Source organism: Schistocerca nitens, chromosome 3 (genome assembly GCF_023898315.1).
Source record: "Schistocerca nitens isolate TAMUIC-IGC-003100 chromosome 3, iqSchNite1.1, whole genome shotgun sequence".
In the NCBI taxonomy this organism is placed as follows: Eukaryota; Metazoa; Arthropoda; class Insecta; order Orthoptera; family Acrididae; genus Schistocerca; species Schistocerca nitens.
Window position 1 is genome coordinate 913,037,695 of NC_064616.1, and position 17,084 is coordinate 913,054,778.

General features: G+C 39.5%; 1 protein-coding gene across 2 annotated transcripts in view; it reads right to left on the reverse strand.

Moving 5' to 3' along the window:
• Positions 1-8,939: 8,939 nt before the first annotated feature.
• The window catches only part of LOC126248971 (uncharacterized), a 45,489-nt gene continuing 37,344 nt past the window's right edge, over positions 8,940-17,084 (reverse strand). For both annotated transcript variants that reach the window (XM_049950524.1, XM_049950523.1), the window contains exons 3-4: positions 14,215-14,416; positions 8,940-9,339 (exon numbers count right to left, since the gene is read on the reverse strand). In XM_049950524.1, the coding sequence (XP_049806481.1) occupies positions 9,074-9,339; positions 14,215-14,416 (468 nt within the window). In that variant the 3' untranslated portion in view covers positions 8,940-9,073. The remainder of the gene's footprint in view (positions 9,340-14,214; positions 14,417-17,084) is intronic.

Sequence of the window (17,084 nt, forward strand, 5' to 3'; positions counted from 1 at the left end):
CGAATCTGTTCACCTCACCAGTTGCTTTAGTGTCAAGTTTCCTATCTAATTGTAAACTTACATTCTTATGGCTATACTGGCTCTATCAGTTTCCTTCCAGTCTATTAGACATTAATACATTACAGGTATACTATAGCATTTATAGAGTGTGTGTGTGTCCAGTACAAATGTCCAAATTCACTCACCTCAGACAGTTTTTAGCTGGATATCTTCACACCCCTACCGCCAACTTCTATGATAGCTCAGCTGCTCCTACCTGAAGGACTCACTGCTTCACATCATTCCGTGTATTTCCTTAATTCTATTCTGTTTTAGTTCTTTGAATCATTACCTCAATATGCCTTTTTACTTAACTAGTACACTTGGGTCAAAATGAATAATTGGTGCTAACTCAAGCTCAATTTTGATCTTGGTATAGAAAATGATCCCAGTTCATGAACTCACTATGTTGTATAACACTGAACTTTGATCAACTGAACGAGGTCCAGTGTCATCTAATTAGCAACAGAGACATTCGGCAACACTGCTGTATCAGTTATTGACACAATTATCACTCTTCGACTGCAGACAGTAACCATACATTATAGATATATGGTATTTACTACTTCCGGGTTTACGCTGTAAAGATGAAGAAAATAAGTGGGAGAAACATCTCAGCCTTCTTTGAGGAACTTCTCTGCAGTAGAAAAAATTGATAAGTCAGATATCCAAAAGTAACAGAAGAAAACAATATGAGCCAAATTGCTTATGGCTTCTTAACATGGAATGCTGCCTAGCACGATGACACAAAATGTCAGGAAAACAGCAAGTGGCATATTCAGGTGTGATGGTTTCAAAATAAAGTATTGCCACAATTACCTTTATAACCAATGACAGAGAATATAGTTTGTTCCCAAGAGAAGAATGAGGTCTCCCTAATTCTGCATCAGCAAAATTCAGTATAAGTGTCTACTTCAGGCCACTCATGTTGTATGTCTGTGACAAGTAACGAGGCAGTTAATGGCCCAGACAATGCCAGATACACTTTGCACACCGAGTGGGGCAAGTGGTAGTACTTTACAGAGCGAAGCAAGAAATATAATTAAGTGGAGAGCAAAAAGAGAGGGTTGCTCCCCCAACTCTCAGCTAATGACAGGAACAGTGACGTACACAGAAGCATGCTTCAGCTCTGTGAGAAGAATTTGGAAATTCTGCAAAGATAATCCTGATATATTACCATAAATTCATGGGAAAGGGACATAAATTTCAATTCAAAATGTTCAGTTTGACAGTGCTTTAAAACTACCTTCTCTGTCTGAATTTAAAGTGATAATTTTGTTTCTGTGTGTGTGTGTGTGTGTGTGTGTGTGTGTGTGTGTGTGTGTGTGTGTGTGTGTGTGTGTAATATCACTGTTACTGATTACAGAAATCGCTGGTAATGTTTCCCTTACAAGGAGCCTTTTTGAAACCACATCTGCAGTTGTGCAGGTTAGGGTCCCAGGTATTAGCACACCCTGTGACCATTTACCCTGATGGGCAGTGATTTAACAGTGATAAAAAGAATTTCCTATGATCAACTGTGTGACTATTGTAGCAATAACAATGGCAATTATTGCCACAATGTAAGTTTTACTATGGGCTCTTTTTAATTGTGAATTGTCTATGAGAACTGGTACAGGATTAGCATCAACAAGCACCACTATTCAATATGAAACTATCAATTTTAATTTTACAAATGCTGTAAGCTTTTGTTACACCCTTTCACAGTTTCTACTTCTGTAGACATGCAATATGTAGCAGCTGAAAGCTGGTACAGGAGCTGATTGATGGAACTGTCAACACTGCTTTGAGCATAAACTGACTATAGGCCAACACTGCTTGATTTTTTTACCCATTCGACCCTCGGCAGCCTCTGTGCTGGGAGCTGGTGAGCACAGCTTGCTTCCTCCACATCTCACAATCACTCCCACAGAATTCCATCTTGTTCTCATGAACAGACTGAACATAATTAGGCAGCTGATAATTCACTGTTTTCTGCCATTAGGCAAAGCAGTTCATTCTACTTTGTACATAAACTCTAACCTACTATGGCATCATGTCACATAGGGTTTTTGGTTACTTGCTGAAAATGGCAAAAATGTACATGTTATACATGGTCAGCCATGGATTTGGGTGGCTCCCTATATGGACAGAAGTTAAAACAGTTCCTAGGTTTTAAAGCCATTGCTATTCAGCACTAAAGAAACTACTGACACAGAATGACAGTGTCTGCTTAGTCGATCTGTCATCAACACTAAAATTGGTTATCACAGTGATTTACTAGGCATAGCCCATTTGGATGTGGTATATCCTTGCCTCCCTCATACCTTTAAGCAGACCTACCCACTCAGATATATGGTGCCAAAGTTTAATGTAGACTAAGAACAATGATACAAATCGGTAATCTGTATGTTAAACATTGCCAGAGGCAAGAGAAGTGAGAGAGGGGGTGGGTGGGTGCAGGGGGGGGGGGGGAGGGGGGGGGGGTGGTGAGAAAGGTATATCTTTATTGACCAACAAATATAATAATTATTATATTACTGATCTACATGTGCTAACTATTTCTGTCAAACGTGGGTGCAGTTGACACAGCAATTTGAGCATATGTGGGCTTTCAGTTCAATCATTATCAGCTGCTGTCAATCTCTATATACTTACTGTTCACTCCAAAATAGTTTGAATCTCTCTTATGTTACTAACTATCTTTCAGCTTTTTTACATCAAGTACAACTTGTCGCCAAGAATTCTTATGTCAGGGTGTATACGTGGCCAAGGAAAAAAAATTCCCGGATTTTTCCCGGATTTCCCGGTTAAAAATACACTTTCTCCCAGGTGAAAATACACTTTCTCCCAGGTGAAAATACACTTTTTCCGTGTTAAGTGACAGTATACACTTCCTCGGCATTGTAAAACTCATCAATTCTTTGAAAGTTTGTGTTTTTATATACAGACATTTTGAAAGACTTTTGATGTGCAGCAACATGTACGCTGCATATTTCCGTATTACGAAGGTATAAGTTTGAATTCCACCAAACACCGCATGTCACTTTCCGAAGCATTGAAATCGAGATTGCGAGGTGCTTTTGCAAGCCAGCTCATTGTCACGTGATCTCGCCAGATGACAGCACGAACACGTGATGTAGTAAGCCAATAGCAAGATCACTCTTAAGTAGCGCGAACACACAAATTAGAAAAGTTAATGGTTTAAATTAATATACATAGCATTCGCATATAATATTGGTCTCTAAGATTAATAAGCTGGAAGAGAAGCTAAGCTTCCAAATATAACGATCTTTTTTGCGCGTGTTACACTTTAAGATACATCACATAAATGTGCCAGTAAAATTTTTAAATACGACGCAAATGTTTGATCTACTGGGCTCGAAATTCTTCTAAATAGTTGTCCTCAAAGAGCTGATTTTTAAATGAGAGTCAAACGTTTTGTGATTTAAGTAATTCATCGTACATTCTCGCACATAGTTCATCTTGCGTAAAAGGAAATTTGGTTTGAATGTAACGCTTTTCAAACTACCATTCGCAATATTTTCCTGCAACCTGTTAGAAACAGGTTCGTTTCAGCAGTTGGAAGAGAGCGCCAGATAATAGGTGTCACCGCGCTTATGCAGCTATGATGACGCAGGAAGCCCGTATGTTCGTACGAGTAAAACATTGAAAGATCATACATTATCTGATAAAAGAAACAAGACATGAGAGGATACTTCAAGAGCATCGGGATTTCATGAACCACACTAAAATGCATAATTCGGTTTAAATTCACATTCATATGTCCAGATTTGTACATAAATTTTCTTGGAGTATCAGTACTGTATTATCTCATGTTTGGTTCTTTGTTATGTCATAATGCCATATGTGCACTTGAAATGCAGCGAATAGTTGAAACTAGCCAATAGTGTGAAATAGAACACTTCGTTTCAAATAAAACAAAAACGATTAATGAAAACCAAATCTCTTTAGCAAACCGACAAAAATAACTTCATTGTTCTGCAAGGCGATTAATGCTTGACTGTCAGGAAGGTGGAAATAAAATCTAAAACTAATAACATATTTTAGCCTTCCGTAACTATGCGAACGTATTTGAATTCATTCGATAACTCCTGGCCACAAAAATCCGTTTGTTCTCATTTAACATGAGAGCAATAAACTAAGAGGAAAAACAAAATCACTGAAAGTAAACACAGATCATGTGGAGACGATCCATCTCCCCACCACAACTCAGACTGTTCTGGGCATCGGCGCCAGATTTACTGTATTTCCCAACCGGGGCAATGTTAAGTAGTGGTGTCCAGCCATACTTCTGTAACCAGAAGCGAAAGAAGGTACTACTCTTACACAACTCAACTGCGCATGCGCAAGAGCCCACCCGCCACTGCTGAAATGAATCTAATTTGAACAGTTGTCACATCACGGTCATCGGAGGCAATTTGTTGTTAGAAAGCATTGCATAGTCTTCCTAAAGCCTTTGACACACTTTGCTGTTGGCAGACGCTTGTATGAGCACTGTGTTTTGTTGTTGTATATGGCGCATTTACTTTGCAACTTAAGTTTTATTTTCTTTTTTTTTTCTCTCTTTCATGTTTTGTTGCTGCAGTATTATTCTGCAATAGCGGGATACAGTAATATCCTTTGTTAAAGTATTGGTTCTTACCAGTCAGAATCACAAAAATCTAGCTGAAAACTAAAACAGTGAAAAATTCCCGAAATTCTAAAAAATTTCCGGGTTTTTCCCGGTTTTCTCCCGGATGAAAAAATTCCCGGGTTTTTCACGGATCTCCCGGTTGTCCCGGGTTGTATACGCCCTGTATGTGAGCAACTACCTGCACTCATTACTTACATCCACTGTAATTTCCTTATTCGAATCTTACAGATCAAAAGAAATTATTTTGATCTTCAGTGTGATAGTATTATCAGCTTCTTTACTAATCACTTATTTCAGCTCATATTTTCGCAAAATGAAATCAGTTCTTTCATATTGTCATTTAGTTGTGAACTTCTGACTATTTTGTTGATTTTGCTAGTCAAAGTTGTTTCTGTAGATACAGTCCTCAGGCGAGAACACCTAAAATCATGAAATTTCTATAATATTTCATTGGTGCAACTGACCGACATCTTGAGGTGTGGCAAACACACTGCCGAGTCTGATCAAAGCCACCTGTAAAAGCAGCCTGAGAAGAAACCACGCAGGCATGAACATAGCAGTTTTGGTGACCAATAGCACAGACATCCTGATCTGTAGCGAGAGGGACAGCAATGCCACCTGTTGGATGATAAACCAACACCTTTAATGCGTGTACAAAGGCTGTCAGTCATACTGTGCACTGCTGTCACCCACCCCAGCACCCTCTTTTGGGAGTTGCCTGCTGATATAAATGTCTGTGTTGGCATGTGCCCATCCTCACAACTGTCATCCAAATATCTATGTTGCCACCACGGCATCATCCACCATGTGACTAACAGTTCCTTTTTGTGGTTGCTGTATTTTAACATGGCCAGCATTGGAACCTTTGCTGTGCTAAGTTGGTACCCTGTATGCCTGTTTACCAGACTGGTCAGGCTGCGAATATCCACTGCTTCTTTAAGAATAGAGGCCCAGTCGAAGACATTAACGAGTCCATATTGTGACCCGTATTGAGACAATGCTTGGCCACTGTCGATCTGTCTAGCTGGTCCAGACGTTTGTGTCGTCGATATCTGACATCTATCTTCCATAGCGCAACAAGTTTGTACTGTGGATGATGTCTTCCAACTACGCAGACCTTATCAAACAGTCTTTCAGTGAGTCTAGAATAGCTCAGGCGTCATTAGGGGAAGGAAGACGCACTTTATGTTTCTTCAGTAATCTTCCTATTTTCCAAGAAACACTACTGACGTAGGGCAATATGACCATTCCTCTTTGTTCTTCACTTTCTTCCAGCTCCTCAGTTTATCTAATACACGCCAGGTGTAAGGCACAGGGAATCTACCATTCAGAATATCCGTTCTATAAAAATATGGTACAGAGGTGGAGTAGCTCATCACATAAGCTGTCTGGATCTGATATGACTCATGCTCTGCGGGCCAACGTCCTAAACATGTCACTTTGTCATGCATGATGGTGGCAGCTCGTGGCCTGCAAGCATATTTCTGTGTGTGTAGGTTTGCAGTACACAATGTGACCCAAACTGCCATCCTCTCTTCTCCGCACCAACACGTCCAGCAACAGAAGTTTGCCATTTTTCTCCAACATAAATTTTATGTTCAAATGCAGAGAATTTGGGTGCTGCAAAACTGAATTCTATTATACATATGCAATGCTGTGGAGCCAGATTACAAAATTGTCATCCACAAAACACCGAAAGCATGTAGGTTTCACCTCCAATGACTGGTGCGCTCTCTCCTCAAAACCTTCCATAAAAAGACTTGCCACAGTACGTGACAAAGAACTACCCACTACAACACAGTCTGTTCAAAGAACTGGTCATTGTATAAACAGTGCTCATCTCATGTGGAGAAAGGAGGAAGGAGGAGGGGATTAGTGTTTAACGCCCTGTTGACAACGAGGTCATCAGAGATGGAGTACAAGCTCAAATTAGGGAAGGATCGGGAAGGCAATCCGCTGTGCCCTTTCAAAGGAACCATCCCAGCATTTGCCTAAAGCAATTTAAGGTAATTATGGAAAACATATCAGGATGGCTGGACACGTGTTTGAACTGTTGTTCTTCGAAATGTGAACCCAGTGAGCTACCACAGTGCCTCCTTGCTCGGTAAGAAAAGGCACCTTCAGTCAAGTGTACATAAACCAACACACACAGCCATATACTTACAGGCCATCAGCTGTCACCGTCCTTCACAATTAAGTGGCGTACTTTGGAAACTGGCCCACAGAGCACGAGTCTTACCAGATTCAGACAGTTGATCTGATTAGCTACACCACCTCCATATATTTTTACAGAATGGATATTCTAAACGGGATATTCGCCATACCTTACACTCAACATCTGTTACACAAAACAAGGAGCTGTAAGAAAGAAGAATAAAGAGGAATGGTCATCTTGTTGTACGTCAGCATGAAGATTACTCAAGAAACAAAGTTAAATGGATCTTCCATATGCCAATGAAACTATGAGCTCTTTTAGGTTCAGTGAAAGACAATGTTGATTTAAGAAGGGTTGGTATCTATCAGACTCCTGTAGCAGGGGCTAACCACCCCCCCCCCCCCCACACACACACACACACACACACACACACACCAGCTAAAATCTGCACTGGCTGAGCATGTTTCAGTTCAGGATTGCGCTGGCTGAGCATGTTTCAGTTCAAGACACAGTATGGACTACAAAAACACAAACATTTTCTCAACATCTTTGTACCACCACCACCACCACCACCACCACCACCACCAGCAGCAGCAGCAGCAGCAGCAGTATTATTACTATTATTAAAGAAGCAGAGGAAATTCACAGCTCAACCAATCAGCTGAATATGGGCACAGCACAGGATCCAGCAATGGCCATATTACAAGTGTTAAAGTGGATGACACTGTGGGGATGACAGATATTCGGATGACATCGGAAAGGATGGGCACACACCAGCGTGGACACATATATTGGCAAGCAGCTACCAACAGAGGGCACTGGGGTAGCCAATGGCAGCACTCAGGACGATTGACAGCCTTTGCACATGCATCAAAGCTGTTGGTTCATCATCCGATAGGTGCAGTAGCTTTCTCTCTCGCTACCGATCATGATGTCTGTACTATTGGTCGATGAATCTGGCACATTCATGCCTTCGTAGTTTCTTCTTAGGCTGGCATAAATAGGAGACTTTGGTCACAGCCTCATCAGTGTGTTTGCCACACCCTGAAGATGTCAGTCAGTTGTGCCAATAAAATATTGTGGAAATTTCATGAGTGCATTTGACATCCAGCCAGAGAAACATATTTACAACTATGTCCAATGGGAAAGCGTCAAGCAACAAAGTTGATTCTAGTTAATGGGGAAATAATCCAAGATTAATGTTTATACAATGCAGATTTCAGAATTCTGCTTTATCCCAGTTCATTTTTGTGTTTATGTAAGATCAACAGGTTTATACAACCTGTCATAAACGAATAATGACCATTTCTTTCTTAGTACACTGCTACATTTAATTTGTGTGTACCATACACTTTTCTCAACCTGGTAGCGATTTCCTGAACCCATCTCAGACATCTGTTATACAACTGAAATTGTTAAAACCCAACTATAAAACATCGAATGATCAAAGGGAAGAGTCTGGTTGGCAAGAACTTCGGTCATTAAAACACCCAAATACTAGAACGATAACCAAATCCTAGATTCAGTATTAGTAAAAACTATGGGTACATAAATAATCTCAACAGAATAAAGCCCAAATATGTTGTTACAATATAATGTGTTAAAAAATAAGTTCTGAAAAATCAACTGATGCAAAGATTTGTGTATATCAATTGTAAAGTTCAGAGCATACAAGATGTTCAACACTTCTGCATGTCATGATGAAACAAATTGCAATTCTCTAAAGTGCAGGAGAAAACTAAATTCTAAATATAAGCAGACATAACCGCCACATTAATCTACTCATTAACAGAAGGATGGGGCAGTAGTCAGTGCTTTCGTTGGAATAAAATATTTATGGGAACTTTACTCTCTTCAAACTACATCCTTTACCACCTATCAGTGCCATCTAAAATGAAAATTGAGTTAACACTTGTGTCCCTAGTGTCACACTAGAGTAGCTGCAAATTGTAATCATGGAAAAACTGATTTCCTTTCACTCAACAAATTTCATGATTGTTGATTGCAATAAAATGTACACACACAGTTTAGGATAAATATTTCTGAGTGTCATTCCCACTAATTCTCATCCAACTAAAGGAACTGACAGTGAGAAATTAGTTACACAAATTGACCAACATTTTAATGATTTATTATAAAAATCTTACATGGTATAATAATGTAATCAGTAATAATCAGTAGTAATCAGTAAGTCTGCAGTTAATTTGTTATTTCTTCAACATTATTTGTCAAAGTTCTTCAGACTAATAGTCTGAATCTTCTGAATCATCATCACTTCCGCCTCTGATACCATGAACAGCTTTCAGTTTCTTTTTTGAGTGACTCGTTTCTGGAGGTGTATTAAGGTCACCACTATATAGCAATACACCTGACTTAGCAATGTGCCACTCCAGAGTGTTGGTACAATGGTCTTCGCATTGCCTCATCTCCTGAAAGTTGACGACACGGCTCCTCACCTGACTTTCCACTACACACAAGATAGTTGGAAAAGACTTCATATTAAGTCTTTCTGTAAAATTAAAGCAACTTTGTTAGAAAATCATGGAATACTTACAGCAACAAGAATGTCTATTACACTAGCATCAAATGAAATTTGAACGTTCCAAATTAATGGTAACACAGTAGTTAAATTTGTGTGTTCTATATACATATAAATATACACTGTATATGTGTATAATTACTCGTTCACACACACACACACACACACACACACACACACACACACACACACACACACCGTTCATGACAATTTTAGTAATTTAGTGTCTCAATCTCACTTCCAATTCAGTTCCCAAGCACTCAAGAAAAGAAATGATGCATGTAATGCAGGCTTGATCAGATGCCATCCTACATGATTGTGATGGTCAGTAGATCAACATCTTTGACAAAGCAAGGAGTAAGTCAACAGCCATCATCCTTCTGGATGAATTAACTTTCCTGGTACTGTATCAAAACCAAGATAATGGACTGCATTATGATGTGAATACATCCTGCACTATTCACGGTGCCCTGAAGAAACAACAGAGATATAGTCATTACAGGCTATACTTCATCGCACTAAGATATCTGTAGAGTAGTGTCCTTGTTCAAATCAGAGTAGTTTCTACCAATGGCTTCCCTATGATCCTAGCTGACATTGTGGGCAAAACTTTGGTCTTTGGTTGCACTACAGTTGCTGTGTAATCAGCAACAGCTGCTCCTGTGTGTGCCACTGGTGTCCAGAATGTAGACAAGAAGCTTAGGCATCTCCCACAGATCACAAGTGGTATAAATGATTTACACCTTATAACAGGACTTTTTGTCTACATGCAAGAATGAGTAATATGCATATTTTGTAATTTGATGTAAAGTCTGTGATATACACTGTTACAATAACTTCTGTAAATCTCACTATCAAACAGTAAAAAGAAAATATTGCATGTTAACCAAATGTTATTGTAAATCTGAAATTGTATTTGTAAACTAACAGCTTTTCCGAAGGAGAATTTTCCACTAATTAACCTCATTGAGTAAAACAAACAAAGTTTGACAAGCCATATTGTTGTTCTTTCCAACTGTTGACAAGTGACGGGCACGCGCTGAGTATTCTGTTAAGTTATTCTGATGACTAAAGGTTTTGAGAAGAGAGTATGGGTCAAGGATCGATTAAAGTGAATGAGTAACTGTGTACAGAATTTTGTGCTAATTGGAAGCATTAAAATAGACAAACCCAGTGTGAAGTGCAACAAAATGGTGTATCAGTGATGGAAGCTACACACAATGCATTATTTTAGTGTGATGCCAGAAGAAATTGAAAGAAGATAATATTTCTGAACACTCAAAACTTTTTGTATGGGCAGGCTACATTTTGAGTCAATCTTTTTATTTAATTTCACAACCTTGCTCCAAATACAACAGTCAAAACTACAAGAGTTTCGCCAATTCGAACCTCTGCAACTATTGCCACGATCTATATTCCATCCCCCATTACGAATAACCTTGCAGAGACTGTATGAATTTATAGTAATAAATTTATAAAAGAGAAATACTTCACACCAAATTTCTAATTATACAGTAAAATAATTTCCTAATGGATGCCTCTTACTACCAACAAAGAGTAAAACAGGGGCTATATATATATATATCCCCCTCCCCAAAAAAAATAACCGAGGAATAAAGTTAAGTGTAAATTCTGAAAAGTGAAGGAAAGTAATAATGTCTTCTTCAATCTGATAGAAAAGTTAAGTGATCTGCACACCATGTATGATGTCCAAATGGTCAAGCAAGCTAGTTTCCTTTCTCGTGCAGCTCAAAGAAGATGAAAATGAATTACTGGTGTATTATCTGACTTACTGGTGACAAATACAAGGCTTTGTTGTGTTTCAAACTGTAAACCAATTGCAAGTTACATAGAGTATCATGTTTTATTATACGCAATCATTACGATTTTTCCAATAATCCCTGCAAATTAACTGTCCAGTCAAAAAAAATTATACAGGGTGTTACAAAAAGGTACGGCCAAACTTTCAGGAAACATTCCTCACACACAAATAAAGAAAAGATGTTATGTGGACATGTGCCCGGAAACGATTAATTTCCATGTTAGAGCTCATTTTAGTTTCATCAGTATGTACTGTACTTCCTCGATTCACCACCAGTTGGCCCAATTGGAGGAAGGTAATGTTGACTTCGGTGCTTGTGTTGACATGCAACTCATTGCTCTACAGTACTAGCATCAAGCACATCAGTACGTAGCATCAACAGGTTAGTGTTCATCACGAATGTGGTTTTGCAGTCAGTGCAATGTTTACGAATGCGGAGTTGGCAGATGCCCATTTGATGTATGGATTAGCACGGGCAATAGCCGTGGCGCGGTACGTTTGTATCGAGACAAATTTCCAGAACGAAAGTGTCCCGACAGGAAGACGTTCGAAGCAATTGATCGGCGTCTTAGGGAGCACGGAACATTCCAGCCTATGACTCACAACTGTGGAAGACCTAGAACGACGAGGACACCTGCAATGGATGAGGCAATTCTTCGTGCAGTTGATGATAACCCTAATGTCAGCATCAGAGAAGTTGCTGCTGTACAAGGTAATGTTGACCACGTCACTGTATGGAGAGTGCTATGGGAGAACCAGTTGTTTCCGTACCACGTACAGCGTGTGCAGGTACTATCAGCAGCTGATTGGCCTCCACGGGTACACTTCTGCGAATGGTTCATCCAACAATGTGTCAATCCTCATTTCAGTGCAAATGTTCTCTTTACGGATGAGGCTTCATTCCAACATGATCAAATTGTAAATTTTCACAATCAACATGTGTGGGCTGACTAGCATCTGCAGGCAATTGTGCAATCATGTCATCAACACAGATTTTCTGTGAACGTTTGGGCAGGCATTGTTGGTGATGTCTTGATTGGGCCCCATGTTCTTCCACCTAAGCTCAATGGATCACGTTATCATGATTTCATATGGGATACTCTACCTGTGCTGCTAGAACATGTGCCTCTACAAGTACGACAACATGTGGTTCATGCACGATAGAGCTCCTGCACATTTCAGTCTAGTGTTCGTACGCTTCTCAACAACAGATTCGGTGACCGATGGATTGGTAGAGGCGGACCAATTCCATGGCCTCCACGCTCTTCTGACCTCAACCCTCTTGACATTCATTTATGGGGGCATTTGAAAGCTCTTGTCTACGAAACCCTGGTACCAAATGTAGAGACTCTTCGTGCTCGTATTGTGGACGGCTGTGATACAATACGCCATTCTCCAGGGATTCCATGCGATGGACAGTGGATGCATGTATCCTCGCTAACAGAGGACATTTTGAACATTTCCTGTAACAAAGTGTTTGAAGTCACGCTGGTACGTTCTGTTGCTGTGTGTTTCCATTCAATGATTAATATCATTTGAAGAGAAGTAATAAAATGAGCTCTAACATGGAAAGTAAGTGTTTCCGGACACATGTCCGCATAACATATTTTCTTTCTTTGTGTTTGAGGAATGTTTCCTGAAATTTTGGCCGTACCTTTTTGTAACACCCTGTATACTGGGTGATCAAAAAGTCAGTATAAATTTTAAAACTTAATACATCACAGAATAATGTAGATAGAGAGGTAAAAATTGACACACATGCTTGGAATGACATGGGGTTTAATTAGAACAAAAAAATAAAAAACGAAGTTCACAAAATGTCCGATAGATGGCGCTGGACAGCAAAACGTCAGTGCTACTGTGTCGGCTGAGAGGAACGGCGATATGTTACAGAATGGCATCATCCCAAGCCTCAATGATAAACACCTGCTGGAACGTATGATGTTTATGCAGGATGGCGCTCCACCCCATATTGCTAGACACATGAAAAAGCTCTTTCGAGAGTCGTTTGGTGATGATCCTATGTTCAGCCACCACTTTCATCGTGCTTGGCCTCCCAGGTCCCCAGACCTCAGTCCGTGCAATTATTGGCTTTGGGGTTACCTGAAGTTACAAGTGTATCATTATCGACCGACATCTCTAGGGATGCTGAAAGACAACATAAGACGCCAATGCCTTACCATAACTCCGGACATGCTTTATAGTGCTGTTCACAACATTATTCCTCAACTACAGCTATTGTTGAGGAATGATGGTGGACATATTGAGCATTTCCTGTAAAGAACATCATCTTTGCTTTGTCTTATTTTGTTATGCTAATTATTGCTATTCTGATTAGATGAAGTGCCATCTGTCGGACATTTTTTTGAACATTTTTTTTTTTTTTTTTTGCCCTAATAAAACCCCATGTCATTCCAAGCATGTGTGTCAATTTGTACCTCCCTATCTACATTATTACGTGATTTATTCAGTTTTCAAATTTATACTGACTTTTTGATCACCCGGTATATTCCACAGTCAACTCTCACAATATCTCAGTTTTAATAGCCACTGTGTACCAGTATCATAATGACAAATACATGTGGGTGCATAATGAAACACTATGGGTTTTGGGTTTCTGACACACGCGATTTCGGAATGCGTCACAAAATTCATCACTGGTTTTATTTATTGTGTCGTATCTGTTTGCTTACACAAGAGAGATAGAAATAATAAAATTCAAGCAGCACTGCATGTAAACAGTGAATCAGATAGGGGAATGTTCTTTAGGATTTAAGTGGGATGAGTGTGGTAAACTAACCAATACGGGTAACCACAGAACTACGATTACCAGCCTTAAGATGGGTTCATGAAAATTTACTGTTTGGACTACTATCTAAGGTAGTGCAGTTAAAAACACAGCCATTAAATGGTAAAGTGCATTGCATTCACAACTTACATATTTTTACTAGTGATTTCTGCAACAGCATTTACAATAAACCTGCTGCCAGATTTTGAAGATGTCATTTCAAGAAGTTACTTACCAATAAGAAACTTGCACCTTGCAGCATCAATTTTGCAGAATTTTGCTTCGAGGTGTCGCTTGCACAGTACCCTCATATGGTAGTCAATCACTTTACAAAGGAACATTTCACTTTTAAAAAAATGACAAACAACATTTTTTGATTTCTTGGTTGCATTAAAAAATTCCTTCTCATCTGACAGCTCATCATACTGCCCATGACCCTGAAAGGAGAGAGTTATTTGGGAATTACACACACACACTCCATACAAATCTTAACATGCAAGACAGTCTCAGATCTTATAATAATGCAAAAGACACACTCTTCATATTATTTCACACATATCCATCTACCAAATATAATAGTCTGAGCCAATCTAAGACTCAACAGCTGGTCATACAGATTTTGAGATGAAAACAGAATGGTTAAACACAATCAGATAGATCAAATTTCCAAAATTTAAGCAGCACAGTTTTTGCAGCTTTTTCACAGAAGATAATTTGGAAGAACAATTACTAACCAATATTACTATAAATGCTAGGTTGGACCAAAGCATTTCTGTATATATGGTATCTATTGCAGACAGTTTGCTGTCCTCTGACTTTATGAAAAACATCTTTCATTAGAAAAGAAACTGGCACAAGTATTGCATCACAAATTTCATAGAGGTATTATATGAAAAATTTTTACTTTTGTAAATACTGACAATAAACAACACACTTTCCATTTAATTTTTAATGTTTTAGTTCCTGCCTATGGCCTCCCTAATGACAAATGTATAGCGAGTGTCAATATTGGATGGAAAATTTATTGATGACCTCTAATCCAATTACAAGCCACAAATTTTAAATGTATCTGATGACATGTCATGCCTACTAAAATATGTACACTGGACAAAAAACTTATCACCACCATAAAGACATCAGACTAATACCTCTAGCATTGATAATGGCCTCAGTTTGGTGTGGAAGAGTGTCCACAAGTTTCTTCAGCTATGCTGAATCAAGCTGAAGCTACTCATTGACAAATAGATCCCATAGAGCAGGCTGTTGCAGCTCCAGTACCTGCCCGTGGACATTGAGGCACCCGCAGATAGCAGTAGCCAAACAGCTGTTGTGTAGCGATCATGCAGTACTGTCAGAGTCAATACCATCATATTACCCTAACCAAGCACTCATGGACAGGGGTTACCAAGAAGGTATGCACAGAATGTACGCAACAGGGCTACTTTATGGGTAGCCTGTAGTACCTGTGCCAGCCCGGACAAGCTGAAGGATATTCGTAGTTGCCTGTGCCCCATTGGGAACCATTTTAATAGCCTTCCACAGAGCTACCAAACTGCAGGGATGTTGATTGTTATGTTCCACCTGCTATCCCAGGTGAGATTAAGATCATGTGATTTTGCAGACCGAGTTAGTTGTGACATAGTGCCTCAATGTCCATCAAACCCAGAATGTACGCATGCCTAGTCAACAATGCCGACGTCATCTCTGAAGACAGTGTGCAACACCATATTCATTGTGATGAAAAAAGCAACACTTGGTCACCAATAATGTTGAAATAAATACCCAATGCTCATGATGATCTGAATAAGTGGGTCCACATCACAGTATGAAAAACATCCCAGAACATCACAGAGCCACCTCTGCCCTGAACTATACCATTGCAGTTTAAACACCTCACTGGCATATCAGTGCATTCGCTGCCTTTCATCATTTGAAAAGATACAAAATTTTGATCTGTTGGAGTACAATACACACCTCCAGCCGGCTGCTGTACTCTTCTGTATTTAGACCAGATACAGCTTGATATGCCACATGGGCAATGGACTTTTGAGAGCTACAGATTTCCAAATTACATGTAACTCCCTTCACAATCTTTGCTCACTAACTAGACGAGGTGGACTTTCATTCGCTGACACCAGCAATTCCCAATAGGTGTGAAACTTCTCACTGACAAGACATGGGTCTCATCTCCTGTTCCTGCCAGACACACTTTTATAGCTACAGTTCTTAAGACATGTTACATGGCTGTGATTGGTAAACAATTCCATGCAAACACGTTGGACCGCCAGCAATGACAAACAAACAATTTGGGCAACTTCACTCAGTGTGGTGATGGGCACGTCCACACACTACCTCCTTCCTGCTGTTCTGTCACTTCTTCACACCCATCCACCTTACTATGCTTGCTTCATACAACTGACTCACATATACACAAGCTGCACATAAACATCACTTTACCCCCATGACTTCACCACCACCACCACCACCACCACCACCACCGGGTCAACAATAATTTAGTACCACTTCTGCACCATCTACATCACTGCAAAGTAACCACTGTGCTCTTTTATGGGGGGGGGGGGGGGGGGGGGGATGGGCTGACTAATCTTCTGTCAGATGATTAACTTTCTGTCCATAGCACAGCTAAGCAAAGAGTTTACCAGGCAATGACATCATCATTGTGTCATGTTGAGCTTAGAAATTATAGAGGAGGGAGCCATTTGGATAATCAACACAAATGGAAATTATGTTGAATTCTGTCACAAAAGGAATACAAGCACATAACAAAGACATAAATAAATGATTTGTTTATCTGGGTTTCAAACAATGACTTTTCAGCCAGCATTTTGGGAACGTTGGCTGATTGGTGAGAGTTAAACAGACTGAACTATGATTTCATTAATCCCTTATTCTGTGAGCACAGAGAAGATGATGAATACAACTTACTGGCAAAAATTATAAATGGTACATACAGTAATACAAAACTAAATAATTCTTCACGAAAGCCTTAATTCATGTCTGTAAAATGTCAATACAGTGAAACCTCACATAGTGAGCATAATTTGTTCCAGAATCTTGCTCTTAGTGCATAACACTTGTTAAGCA